At 38.2% G+C, this 14,315-nt stretch overlaps 2 protein-coding genes across 3 annotated transcripts in view; both read left to right on the top strand.

Annotated features, from left to right (window-relative positions):
* Positions 1-10,327, top strand: part of LOC107588111 (SCL-interrupting locus protein homolog) — a 12,735-nt gene extending 2,408 nt beyond the window's left edge. The window contains exons 4-15 of the mRNA XM_016276121.1: positions 191-306; positions 408-589; positions 6,239-6,480; positions 6,568-6,651; positions 6,801-6,887; positions 7,206-7,215; positions 7,329-7,865; positions 7,938-8,073; positions 8,157-8,358; positions 8,497-8,641; positions 8,745-9,031; positions 9,112-10,327. Of these exons, the coding sequence (XP_016131607.1) occupies positions 191-306; positions 408-589; positions 6,239-6,480; positions 6,568-6,651; positions 6,801-6,887; positions 7,206-7,215; positions 7,329-7,865; positions 7,938-8,073; positions 8,157-8,358; positions 8,497-8,641; positions 8,745-9,031; positions 9,112-9,829 (2,746 nt within the window). The 3' untranslated portion in view covers positions 9,830-10,327. The remainder of the gene's footprint in view (positions 1-190; positions 307-407; positions 590-6,238; positions 6,481-6,567; positions 6,652-6,800; positions 6,888-7,205; positions 7,216-7,328; positions 7,866-7,937; positions 8,074-8,156; positions 8,359-8,496; positions 8,642-8,744; positions 9,032-9,111) is intronic.
* Positions 10,328-11,116: 789 nt separating this feature from the next.
* Positions 11,117-14,315, top strand: part of LOC107588069 (roquin-1-like) — a 22,081-nt gene continuing 18,882 nt past the window's right edge. For both annotated transcript variants that reach the window (XM_016276075.1, XM_016276074.1), the window contains exon 1: positions 11,117-11,226. The gene's annotated coding sequence lies outside the window, so the exon portion shown is untranslated. The remainder of the gene's footprint in view (positions 11,227-14,315) is intronic.

Here is a 14,315-nt window from a genome sequence, read left to right as displayed (position 1 = left end):
TCAGCAAAATATATTACACTGTTCTAGTGGTTTTTGGATATTTTAATAAAAAAATCGTACATATTGTGCCTTCAAAATTTAAGTTGTTTTAGTTAATAATGAAATCTGATCTGAGGATTAAAAAAAAAAAAAAAAAAAAAAACTTTCATTTTATGGCTCAGTGTCCTCAGTAACATTTGGTGTATTTCAGGAATCCGAGACTGTTACTTGTGGAAAAAGCATTACGTTTAGCTCACCGGCATGCTAGACAGACAAACAAGCCTCGGTTTTTCTGTTTCCTGCTCGGGACGCTGGCAGTAGACTGTGGTTAGTATTGAGAAGGCTGGTATTTGGACATCCTATAATCATTGTTTGATATTAAAACGTGTTGCGTCTGCATTTTACTAACTAATATTTTCTTTTCCTAGATGAGGAATGTGTGACGATAACCCTGGATCGTTTTGATCCGGGCAGAGAGCAGACGGGATGTCCTGGGAAAGCTCCAACTGCCCTTCTCCCCGGAGACATCCTTGTGCCATGTGTATTTGAAGCCCAGCATGCTACTGGCAGCACAGTGCACTCGAGGGAGGATTTGAACATCTTGTTTAAGGTAGTTGATCTGAGAATTACTGACAGCACATGTTTAACAAAGGCGGGGGCTCTTTCCTCCTGTTTCTGTGGAAACGTATTGAGGCATAATGGTAATCAAGGTCACCCTGTAACCTGTCAGTAACGGCTGCCCTGATTGTGACACAGTGCTCCTTAGAGACAGGTGATTAAGTGTGTTGCACTGTTCCCATCTGGCGTGGTTTCCTTGGTTTCTTAATTTGCTTTGAATAGTTCTTAATTTAATTTAACCATGTTATTAAGACATTTTAATAATTTTATTCCTTTTTAAACAATTCGGGGTCATTACGTTTTTAAGTATTTTTAGTTTTTGAGTAATACTTTTATTCAGCAAGGATGCATAAAATTAGCAGGGCTCATACAAGGTGCATGAAGTACTTGAATTTGACATTTGAAGGCCTGGAAAACCCTTGAAATAGCAATATTCCTGACTTGAAAACTTGAAAAGTGCTTGAATTATTGAAAAACAATGCATATATGAAATAAGTGTTCAACTTTTGTCAATAAGCACACATCTTCACACAAAATTAATGCTGCACCCTGTCTTATGTAGACCTTGTGGAGCCCCGTCCCTTTTCAGCACTGCGCTTATTGTCTTTTGCCTTTTGGTTTGTATTTCCACAGTATATGATAACTTTTGTGAACTCAATAAGTAAATCCACTTCACCAGCTATCACTCTTCGACACACTGCCATAAGCCCTATTCGGACGTGTTTCTCATTGGAGGTCGACCGATTGATCGGCTGGCCGATTTTTGGCATTTTTTTAATTAATCGGCATTGGCCAATTGTGCTGCAAATTAGGCCGATTTATAGGCAGGCACATCTGCGGGCAGCTAAGCGTTGTTGCGGAACAACTCACATTCTGCAGCCGCTTCTTGAACGCTCACAGCTTCAGTTAATGGTGGCAGGGCAAAAAAGACAGTTTCGAAAGCGAAATTACGTTTTACCCTACTAGAATTGATGCCGGAAAGTTATCATATTCATAAGTGCAACAAGTCATTTGCATGTGAAAGTAGAAACGCATGCAATTCAGACTAAACTTCTGGGCTGATTATAACGTGCACGTTAACTTTCCTCATGAAATGTGTGTGTAGGTCCGACAATAACCTCCACGATGTCATCGCTTGTGGCCAGTGCACTCTTAAGCAGTTATGAGCAGCAGACTGTGTAATATGTGTGAACTCATTTTTAATTATTTTTTATCACTTGGCCATTTGACTTATAGCAGTGTCCATTGTTTCCCATACATTCAGTCATTTGTGGTGACTCGTCACCACCACAAATAGATTTCCCAAAAGGCTTATATGTTGTTGAATAAACTGAGCACTGCACGTTTCAAAATTAAAATGCAGCGCGGGTGTTTTTATATGAATTTATCTTTGAAAAGAACCGACCGTCTTCAGTAAAGCTTCAATGTCATTTTCATTTCGTCTTTCCTGTAATGTCTGATAAAGTAGCGTTTGTGAGCACAGTGCTGATTTGATTAGTCGTTACCGAGGAAACCGCTATATCTCCGCTCCAGCAGCGCCTCCTGCTGGCATTTGCAAGTTTGTGGGAAACACTGGTGTCTGTCAGCAAACATAGACAAAAAGCATGCTTCAGAGCTGTTTTGAGAAGGTGCTTAAGTTTTGAGTCATGTATTATTACTCTGAATTAGGCTGCTACTACTATTACTATCTTGTACCCTGCAATAATCATTTACTCAAACTCACTTTTATGAAAAAAAAAAAAAAAAAACCAATCGCCCAAAATATCGGCCATCAGCAGCCCTGATTTCTAAATATTGGCATCGGCCAGTGAAAAACCCATGTTGGTCGACCTCTATTTCTCATGTGGACGTCTGTAAAAATTTGCATGGCATTTCGCTGATAAAACTCTTTCTGGTGGCGATTTATTCATGGTGGAGGAGCGAGTTTAGTGGGAATGCGCACGCTGCTCACACGGTCAGTCGCATGATTGTGTGCTGCTAATAAAATTGAACATGCTTGGAATAATGAGAATAAATTAATAGTTAATATACAATATCCTATTTATTATTTAATTATTAAATCTGTTTAAAAATAGGAAGATAGATGCGCTATAGTTGAAATGGTTTTCTGTCTTGCATTTAATCTCAAAATGATGTGTCATATATGTGACCCTGAACCACAAAACCAGTCTTAAGTCGCTGGGGTATAGTTGTAGCAATAGCCAAAAATACATTGTATGGGTCAAAATTATAGATTTTTCTTTTATGCCAAAAATCATTAGGATATTAATTAAAGATCATGTTTCATGAATATATTTTGTAAATTTCCTACTGTAAATATATTAAAACTTAATTTTTGATTAGTAATATGCATTGCTAAGAACTTCATTTAGACAACTTTAAAGGCGATTTTCTCAGTATACATTTTTTTTTTTTCACCGTCAGATTCCAGATTTTCAAATAGTTGTATCTTGGCCAAATATTGTCCTATCCTAACAAACCATACATCAATGAAAATGGAAAAATTGCTAATCTTCAACATGTTTTACACATAGACTGTAAAAAAAACATGGACGTAGTGTCCGTGACGTCACTCGTAGGGTTCAGAAGAGCATTTTTGAAGCCTAAAGTGGGCGGAGCCGACCGCCGCCATCTTGGCCGCGCGTCACTCCCGGATAATCGAAAATGAGCAAAAAGGCGGGACGTGGGTGAAGATCGATTTGACTTTGTTTTAGATCGCTCAAATTAAGTTACGGTGCTCTGCATTTGTTTAGACGTTCGTCAATATTACTGTGCCAGCCTGGAGTTGTACGGTATTCTGCCTTTGTTTTAATGTCCATTAAAGTCTGCGCTTTTAAATTACGGTGTAACTTGTGTACTTTCATACATCTGTCGGCACTTCTTTAGACAAACAAATTAGATAGATCGCGATCAAACTGCTCCATATAACAAAGCACTGTAAACAAGCAACGGCTAGATAACTTGGAAACAATTAATCGTAAATAATCTTTAAAGTTTTTTTTTTTTCTTTTTATAATGCAGATGCCAGCTCTCAGTCTAGGGCTGCCCACTTCTGCACGTGTGAGGAGTCGAATACCATGACAGCGTATCACATAAAATCAGTTACTGTACGCAATTAAATCCGTTTCATACCTTTTCTTGTAACTCGATAAAAAACATTGCAATGAACGTCATCGGAGATGTTTAATTCACAATCATTCTGAGCATTATTCCTGCTGGCGTTCACATCAATCCACAAGTCGTTCTTAGGTTAAGCTATTTTCATTCAGTTCGATGTAAAAACAATAGGCTAAGTATGTCTTGCATCCTTTAATGTTAGCGAACATTGCAAATAAATTGGCTGCAAAACAGTATCCTCTCATTTTCGTCTGGTTGTTACGGTCAGAATTTTTTTTGTAATTACATTACTATACGTTATAGCCTAGCCAATGATCACTAGATTTTATATAGATGTTACTATAATGATTCTGTAAATGGTGATCAGCACCCAAATATTGTATATAATGTGGAAGCTACTGCCTTTTGCCTTGGCGTGACATCTCACTTTTTGCAGACAGTGCAAAGGCAGCGTACCTACAATAACTTCAAAATAGCGGTAAAAATCAAGTTTGAGATAATTTTCCTTAAAACATCTAATTTCCAGTGTCCTACCCATAATTAATTTTTTCTGGACAAATAAAAATCTTTAAAGCCATTTTTATAAGTTTCACAGTCTAGCGAGTTTCACACTCTGGAGCAGAGCTGCAATCCACCTGTCACTCAAGTGGCCACGCCCTTAATTATGCAGAACTTTAAAGGGGTCATATGATGTTGCTAAAAAGAACATTATTTTGTGTATTTGGTCTAATGAAATGTGTTTATGCGGTTTAAGGTTCAAAAAACACATTATTTTCCACATACTGTACATTATTGTTTCTCCTCTATGCCCTGCCTTTTTGAAACGCGTTGATTTTTACAAAGCTCATCGGTCTGAAAAAGCGAGGTGTGCTGTGATTGGCCAGCTATCCAGTATGTTGTGATTGACCGAATACCTCAAGCATGTGACGGAAATGTTACACCCCTTACCAAATTGTGATAATGCCCTGTCAGGCCGGAGCGATGAATGACATGAAAACAGGCATGACGAAGTAGATATCGTCCTCTTTTGGAAGACCAAACAAAGTAGTTTCACTTCCACAATGAAGCACACAGCGCTTTCACGACATGGCGGCAGCAACAATACTACAGCGAGAATAAAAGTTACGCCGCCTTTCTTTGCGTGAACATTTGGGCGGCGTTATGCAAATCTTCCCACATAGCGACGTAGATATGTGGGGGCGTGTTTAGATAGGCGTGGCTGACTCTTAACTTTTATAAAGAATATCTCTTTGGATTTGAGACTTTAGTCTTTGCAACTTTACAGATCTTCTTTATGCACCAAGAGCTTGTAACACTCCAAAGAGAAAGGAAAAATTTAAATCGCATCATATGACCCCTTTAAGGCTTAATATAATTTAAACGGATGAGTTATAAAAAAGTTCACCCCCCTCACAGTTGTCATGAAGGGCAAAATTACTTGTATAGACCAAAAGCACTTTTTGTACCAGGCTGTAAACATATTTTTTCTGCTGTGAAATTGGGCATTTTAACATGGGGAGTCTATGGGACTGACTCCTTTTTGGAGCCAGCCTCTACAGGAGTCAGTCGATGAATTGCAGTTTTAGTCACTTCCGTATTGGCTTCAAGCAAGAGACCGGGAGGTTGCCGCTTGGTTTTACACTAAGCAATACTTTTCGATTGAACTATTTTTAGAGAAAAGAATCAATCTGAATGAGGAAAGTGATAACTTTATAATATTCTTTCGATGGTTATGGGGATTTCCCGTGACCAGGACAGCGCTTTGATCTCTTTGAAGTGATTCAGATTCAGCTTCAGCTATTGTTAAAGTGACATTTCTGATTGAAGTCCTTGAAAACCAAAAAAGCTTGAAAATTCCTTGAAAGTCCTGGAATTTTAATTTGACAGTATCTGTACAAACCCTGAATTAGTCAAATAGTACTAAAAAATCAGTTTCAAGTAAATGCTGATATTTTGAACTTTCTGTTCAAAGAATCCTGAAAAAAATGTATCATGGTTTCCATGATGATATTAAGCAGCACAATCGTTTTCAGTTATTATGATAATAAGAAATGTTTTTTGAACAGCAACTCAGCATAGTAACATGATCTCTGAAGGATCATGTGACACTGAAGACTGGAGTAATGACTGCTGAAAATTCAGCTGTGCCATCACAGGAATATATTACATTTTTAAATATTCAAATTGATTTTTTTTTTCTTCTAAATTGTAAAAATATTTTACGTTACTGTATTTATGATCAAATAAATGCATCCATGGTGAACATAAGAAACTTCTTCAGAAACCCACCCCAAACATTGTATATTTTAAATTATAAATATTAAAATTAATTAAAATTATATATTTATTATGTGAATATTAATATTACATTCATTTTGTTTTATTTTTAACTTGAATTAAAACAGACCGAATTAAAACAAATGTTTATTTCATTACAGCATTTTTGTTGACATCTCATTTAAAATGTATGTACGTTGAGATTATATGGTCAACCACTAATGCTTATTTCTGTGTCTCTTTCCAGATGCTTCAACATTGCTGCTGCAGTAAAGAGATTCTGGAGTTGTCCAAACTCCTCACCTTGCGAGCTCGTCTCAGCTGCTCTGAGAACATGGACAGACTCACCTTTGACCTGTCCTGGGCGGCTGTCACTTTGGCCTGCATGCTCGATGCCGTCCCTGTCCGGGCAGTGCCCGTCATCCCAACCGCACTGGCCAGGAACCTCAGCAGTCCTGCAGGTGTGACCCAAAACAGCAGGAAACGTGGGTAAGGAAGCACTTCTATTTCCTTATATGGCCATGCTTTATTCTTGAAAGCTTATTGTGTTTTAAAATGTGACTCATTCTGTGTCAGGTTTCTTACCATGGATCAGACCAGGAAACTTCTCCTCATACTTGAATCTGATCCCAAGGCTTACACTTTCCCGCTAGTAGGAATGTAAGTACTTTTATTGTTTAGAAATGGTGTCTTTCTTACTGCTTTATTCGAGCTGTAGGCAGGTATTATAATTCAGCCCCATTAGTTACATACTTGGAGTCCTGCAAGATGTTCAGAGTAGGTGTGTAACAGTTGGTCTCCTATGGCAGATGGTTGAGTGGTGTTACACACATCTATAATCCCATTGTGTGGGCGTGGTGTCTGAGGTACCTGCACAGCTCCGCCCTCCAAGACAAGTGAGTGTCCCATCCATCTGCTCTTTTGCTCTTGTGGTCCAATAAGTTAGTTAGCTTCAAAGGGCTTAAAGACAAAATGAAATTAAAATGTCTGTATTTTTGTATGTTATTCTGATTAAAAATGTTTTCGTAATCTTTCATGAAATTATAATAATTTTCTCAACATCTGATATGAATTTTCAGATTTTGTAACCATGAAATATTAAATAGATAATTTTAAACAATTATAAAATATCTTATTTAAAATTACATAAAATATTAACCAACGATATTGGATCCCACTTTTCATGATGTAATCAAATGCTGATCCTATTATAGAAAAATAAATGTACTAAATGCATCTTCATTATTTATTAAATGGAATATATTTAATTCTTTTTATAGATTTAATAATTTGTTTAGGAAAGCATAGTTTTAATATTATTGCTTGTATTATTTCAGCAATCCTTGCCCTCAATGAGAAGATCAAGAGAAGGCTCATCAGCATCATCTGCATCATCGTCTTCATCCTCTTCCTCAAAGAATGCTGCTTCGCCCAATGGCTCTTTTCATCAACAAAGGCAGCGTTCTTCCCAAGGTTTCCTGACCAAACCCCAGCCAATTTATTCCGGACCCCCAACATCAGCTCACAGCAGTGTCAGAAAGAGTTCAGCAATGCCTAGCCAGACCCCCATTCATCATTCGTCTCAACACAGGCTCTTCCATAGCACCCCAGCTGCCAACCCTTGCAGCTGCTGCACCAACCAACCCAGCCACGTCCCCTTGTATCAAAACAACACCTGGCAAGGGACACCATGTGTCCCCATAGTCAACACCAACAAAGGTTTTGTTGAGCAAGTCCTGTCCTGTCAAACCCAGTGCTGCCAAGTCCAGTCTAGCCAGGTAGCATGCTTAGACACCCCCATAGGTCTCCTTCCTGCTGATGCTTACAAGATGCTTATGGATCAAGAGCGTCAGTTGAAGCTGCTTCAACTCCAGGTTTGTATTAGTAAGGCAAACATTTTATCGTTGACCTGTTATCACATGTTGTTAACGGACTTTCCTTAACAGATTCAGAAACTACTTGAGTCTCAGAGCAAAACACCTCCGGTATCATCTGCAGAACATGACACTCAGCAGGAAAGAGACAATCAGACACCCACATCTCCACCGAAACGAACGAGTGTCAGTGTTGCTGTAGGAACAGGTACTTTGATGGAAGCGTTCATGTTCTTGAATTTGTTACGAGTTCCTTTCAATGTCGTGACATTTTCGTTGTTTGTTTTTTAGGGGCTAGCTTGTTTTGGAACACCTCTCAGGAGGCCTCCACACATGAAGCCCCAAATCTGGATTGGCAAACTGAGATAGACCCAAAGTCTGGAGGTCAAAATGACAGTAAAGTCACTTCCAGACTCGGATCCGAAAATGCATGTCATTACACCGAAGAGCGCAGTCCAGGATCTCCTCTACATCCAACATCTCCAAAACCCAAGTAATGAACCCTTTGTTGACCCCTAATGAACCCTAAACCATTTTTAGCGATTGTCAACCTTCATAATCTGATTTGTCGAAGAGTGTTACACTTGTATTTTTTCCAGGCAATGTTTGATATTTTATTTGTCTTTGGCAGCATGTCATCTGGTTTCGGAGCCCATTCGTTTCAGAGTCCAGTGTTGGGGGAGAGTGCTAGCATGTATTATAACTCTCAGTCACAGAGTAACGATCTGTCTGAAAACCGAGAAATTGACAACCCAAGATTTTACCATGAACTACTGGTATGGCCCAATTTTTATGCTTTAGTTATAATTTTCACATATTTAATTAGAAATTGATGCATTGTGAATGTTCAAACCAACTTTGATTCAATACCTGCTGCAGGGTCGGGTGCAAAGTCGTCTACAAGACTCCGCAATTGTAGAAGAAAAGGTAGAGCAAGACAAACAGAGTGTCCCAAAAAGACAAAGTATGTCCCCTGTAGGCCTTCAATCTAAGAAATCACCGACATCTTCCATACCCCAAACTCAAAAAACGAAGCACAGATCCAGTCTTCCATATCAGGACCGTGTCTTAAGTGCAACATTAAGACAGCTCCAACAGTTCGGGGTGAACATAAACATAGACTCTGCCCAGGAAAAGACGATACGTGCAACTGTGGAAAGTGCCAGGTAAAGACATAGTCAATGACGGATCATTTTATCAAAACTATTATTAAAAGTCTTGTTTCTAACATCCTTTTTCTCTTCAGTACCCTTGCCTGCATTAACCCAGAGGCGGTGATTCCAAGACTAGCTCTTTCTGAACCAGTGGGGACCAGCATTTGGGGACCAAGCGGCAGTGTAGACCTTAGCCTTGAGGCCAATGCCATTGCACTTAAGTACTTAAGCGACTCGCAACTGTCAAGACTCTCATTGGGCAGTCAATCCTCAGGCCCATGTCTAGACCCTAGCGCGATGCTCTTGAGAAGACCCGTTGCAGAAAAGAGCAGCGTTGGACTCGGTATACTGTCCCCCAGCAATATGTCTCTAGCTACCTGTAAGTACATGAAGAAATACGGACTGATTGAAGGAGAAAACAGCAGTGAAGAAGAGGACACCGTCCTGGTAGACTCAGCTCTCGGGTGTTCTGTACAGCATGAAACATCCAAGTATGTGAGCATTAAGCAAGACCGTGAAGACCAGAGTGCTGCGGTTCTAAAAAACATTACAAACAAGCCAGTCGCCAATCTCCACATGTCTCCCATTGACTCTCAAGAGCAGCTAATCCTAGACTTGCGGCCCAAAATGCAGCTGCTTATGTGTGGCGGGACAAACCCAAAGAAGAAGAATGATGCAAAGAAAGGTCTGACTCAACGTAGGTCCTCGCTAACTGAAAACCAGAGGACGCAGGAAGTCACGGAGCCTGAAGGGTCAGTGGGAAATTTTCTGGATCTGAGTAGGTTACGCCAGCTCCCCAAGCTCTTCTAAAATGCATCATGGGGGTTTTCCAAACAGATCCCTTTAACACACCAACAACTCAAGAAATGTCAGTTTGTTTTAAACCCATCCTCGAAGATTTATCTTCCATTGTTCGTTTACATAGTATAACACGATTTTATTTTTAAAAGTGTACAGACTCTTTTCTTCGAAAGCTTTTAAGTGTTTTGTTGTCTAACTTTTCATCTTGTCACCTTAACGTTATTTCCTGTCATATGCAGGCTTAAAAGTTTTTACATGTTTACCTGATGACTCCTTATGTGTCATGTACTGTATGAGTAAAGTGCCTTGTATGAAGTGACTCACTTAAGGCAGTATTGTTTACTAATTTTAACTTTCCAAATTTTGTCTCGTTTGTGCCATTACTTGACTGTTGATCTCAAATTGACATGAACCGTTTCCGAGGGAAAGTTACTGTTGAGTTTTTATCCTTTTGTGTTTTGTATGTTCTTTTTAGATGACTTTAGGTACATGTATGTGTCCATAATTAAATTGTGTATTCTTTTATATAACTTTATTTTGTGAGTTTTATCACTGACCATCACATCCTTGTGTTTCTCATAAGGATATCTAAACATCTCAAACTCATGTAATCTAATTAGAAGGTAAATGTTTGACTTGCTAAACACACCTGGTGACAAAACTACATAAGTTCACATAATAGTATCTAAGGGCCAGAATTGAGGTAAGTTCTTTTGACTTGGGCTAGACCAGGGTTCCTCAAATCTTGCCCTGGAGGGCCAATGCGCTGCAGAGTTTAGCTCCAACCCTGATCAAACTCACCTACCTGAGATTTTCTAATGATCCTGAAGACATTGATTAGCATGCTCAGGTGTGTTTGATTAGGGTTAGAGCTAAACTCTACAGGAAAGTGGATCTCGTGGGCCAGATTTGAGGATCCCTGGGCTAGAGAGTAACCACCCAGAACACCCTAGCAACAGCATACCAATGAATTAAACATCACTTGGAGTGCCTTAGCAACCGCATTGGAACAAACATGTTGGATTCACGACTTTAACATAAACGAGAGCCATTTTCCTCAAAACTTTTGTGGATGTGAATGTAGACAAAAGCTCAAGACAACACCTCACTTTAGTTTCTCACTCTGCCACCAAATATAAAGAGGCTGATGGGCTGAGATTTAAAACCGACTAAGCTGCTTTTTTGTGTTTAAACTGCATTTTGGACATCACCAATGCTGTCTAGGTAAGGTTGGAGACTTGACTCCATGTAGGATACGGGCTTGATGTGTGTATGATCTCCGGTTGCGCAATCCTGGACTTGTCTCGCTTGAGCTGAGACTCGGGCAGTCAGTCCAAAGAAACTTTCATTACAGCAGCAGGCGAAATTCGCCCTTCTTCTGTGAAGATTGAGCTGAACCAAATATTGTGAGTACATGTTGTACTGCTTATATTATGCAGGTTTACTGTCCTTTTAGATTTAGTTTTTCTTATTTACACACCGTATATAAAGGCTAAAACAATGTGTAAAAAATGTCTGTAGCTTAGGAATACAGCAGAATATTTTGAATCACCTTTAAAACGCTTAAATTGTCATGTCTGCAGTAAGTATCGTTAAAATATGTGTAGTTCGATTGAAACGCCTAAAACTATTACAAATGAGCGTTGTAAGCGTTACCTAAGAAGATGCATCAACCGGCGTAGCATAAATGCTAACGCTCACGAGCACATTATTCAATAAGAATACATTTTATTATTGGTTAGTTAAGTTTCTATGTTTTTAAAGTGTTTCACTTCGCTAAATATTATTACAAACCGCAAGGGATTCGCTGTAGAACGGGTTTAATTTAAGAAATGACGTTTAGCCGAGCGCTAGAAGCTTTGTTTTGTTAGCACGCCGGCTAGCTGTTTAATATTCAAATTTCAAATCGGTTTAAACGGTCCAAATGCGCATTGATATTAGCTCACATTTTATACGACTTCATGAAGAAAACGTCTTATGGTGCTAGGTAAGGATAAGTCGTGTTTATTTTGTTTTTATTTGTTTTAATCAAGAAATGGCTATTCGTGAACCTGCTGACTAGCGTAACAGTCTGACAATCTGAGCTTTTAAACCAGTAATGTTTCTTCCTCATCGTGTGGCATTTGACTAGATAAACGAGTAGGTATGAAATAATATATACATAGTTGCAGTTTAAAGCGTGGGTTTTATTATTATTTCAGCCATATCCAGCTCTAGTCAACGGGCTTTGTCTCTGTCTTTCTTTCTTTCTTTCCTGTCCTGAAGGGCTTGTCGGTGTTATGCAAACGGTTTACACAGAAATAGGATTTTCTCAAGAAATCTTTGATTAAGAGTTTCTTGGGGATTCATTTGATGATAATGCATTTGATTTGCTTCATTTAGCTGTTAAATCGGATCGGAATGTGATGATGCACACGTGCTTATTGTCTTTTTCTTGGCACAGATTAATTAGGATGTGGTTTATATATTGTTCGATCGCGTTGAGTTTTGTAATTAAACGCTTGATAATTAAGTGATGCATAAAATCTGTGTTAACCTGCTTTAGGGGGTTTCCAATAGGCAAAGGGCAAGAGATAAGTCTCGGCATGCTTTGAACAGAGGTAATTTTTTCCATGACTGCTCTGGCATCTAAAAAAAATATTCCTCTTTTTGAATTACAAAAGTGAATAGTTCTGAGAAATCCTGGTACCGATGAAACCATTTATGACATAGAAAGAAAACGTGGGTGTGCCCATATAAAACGGTGCTTTTGTTAGCTGCCACAAGAGGAAGTACCTTAGTTGCATGGGTGGCTGCTGAAGATAATTTTTTTTTTTTAATGGTTGAAGTTCTCACACTTGCACATGACTTGTGCAGAAATCCTTGCAAAAACTAAACTTGCATTCCTGATGGAGTGAATAAGTGAAGATCTAAATAGTTTTCAGTTTTGATTTTGTGACGCATTCAGAAAGGAAACAGGTGTTCGATTTCGCAACTAGTATCCTATGATTTTGTTTTCAGCTTCCTTTTGTCAGCGAAGCATGATGGAAACTGCTCTTTGTTATGGCTCATGTTTCTGTTCCCTATAGGTCAGAATTCCTGCCTTCCTGCTCCTGAAAACATGTTGATTTTGTTTGTCAGATGAGTCAGAGCTCAGAACTCGTAACCTTATTTGAGTTTAAACGCTTCCTTGTTATGCTTCCCGCTGGAGCGGTCGAAGGAATTGCACTTTATTCGTGATTAATCATTTGAAATCCCCTGGGTTGTGTGTTGTGGAGGTGTTGCTTTGGTTATATAATGGCTATTTCGGGCAGCTTTAAGGTACGGTACGCAGACTGTGCTGTAATAAATGATGAGTCAGGTTATTGCTGCTGTTCTGGACTTCCCGGCCAGGAGGACTGAATGTTTCATAGAGCTCATGTTGTCTGGCTGAGGGCAAAAGGTTTAAATGTGATGTTGGCCAAAGGATCCTGCTTGAAGTTCTCAAATTTATTTTTCAAGTATTTTTATAAGCATGTTTTCACGATTTTAATATCAAAGTTTCCTGGGATTTGATCAAATAAATTTTCATTACAGACACTGTTACAGTTATTGGGTCTTATTTATGTTATGTTTTAAATTAGTGGAACAAATTTTTGTAAACGGTTCATAAAACCATTTAAAATGTATGTGTTATAAATAAATTGAATTTTTAGTATGTCATTTTTTTCATCACATCAATTAATATAAAAAGATTGAATTTAGTTAAATTTTTAGTTTGGTCTTTTTAGATTATTTTGTTTGTACTCTAATCTCTTTCATTGTTTAGTTTTTTTCTTTCTTTTTTTATTTATATATTTTGGATTTTTGTGCTGCTAATGTGATGATGAGAGTTTAAATAGCAGCATTTTCATGTTTAATTATCAAATTTGAAACCTTTTTGGTTATTCTTTATAAAACAACTTATTTTATTTGAGGAAGTTTAAGTAATATCATTATAAACATCGTTATTATTATAATTAAAACGTTATTTTAGTTTTTAAAAAGGTGTTTGTTAACAATAACAACATTGTTCTGTTTCATAAATGAGGCTCAATTTAGCTACAGTGTTAGAAATTTAAATTTTAATGTTTTATTTCAATGAAGTAATAGGCCAAGACACAATTAATAAGCATTAAAGGGATAGTTCACCCAAAAATGAAAATTTGATGTTTATCTGCTTATCCCCAGGGCATCCAAGATGTAGGTGACTTTGTTTCTTCAGTAGAACACAAACGAAGATTTTTAACACAAACCGTTGCAGTCTGTCAGTCATATAATGGAGGTGAATGGGAATCACAGCTTTGAATCTTTTGAGTCAAAAAAACATACACAAACAAAACCAAATTAAACCCTGCAGCTTGTGACGATACATTGATGTGTAAAGACACGAAACGATTGGTCTGTGCAAGAAACTGAATTACCGCCACCTATCTCTCAAATGGACCATTGACACTCCTAATTGAGATTGTAGATAGTGTCAATGGTCCATTTGAGA

This window comes from Sinocyclocheilus grahami, unplaced genomic scaffold (assembly GCF_001515645.1).
Source record: "Sinocyclocheilus grahami isolate Dianchi unplaced genomic scaffold, SAMN03320097.WGS_v1.1 scaffold98.1, whole genome shotgun sequence".
Taxonomy (NCBI): Eukaryota; Metazoa; Chordata; class Actinopteri; order Cypriniformes; family Cyprinidae; genus Sinocyclocheilus; species Sinocyclocheilus grahami.
This window is presented reverse-complemented; position numbering and strand designations above follow the sequence as displayed.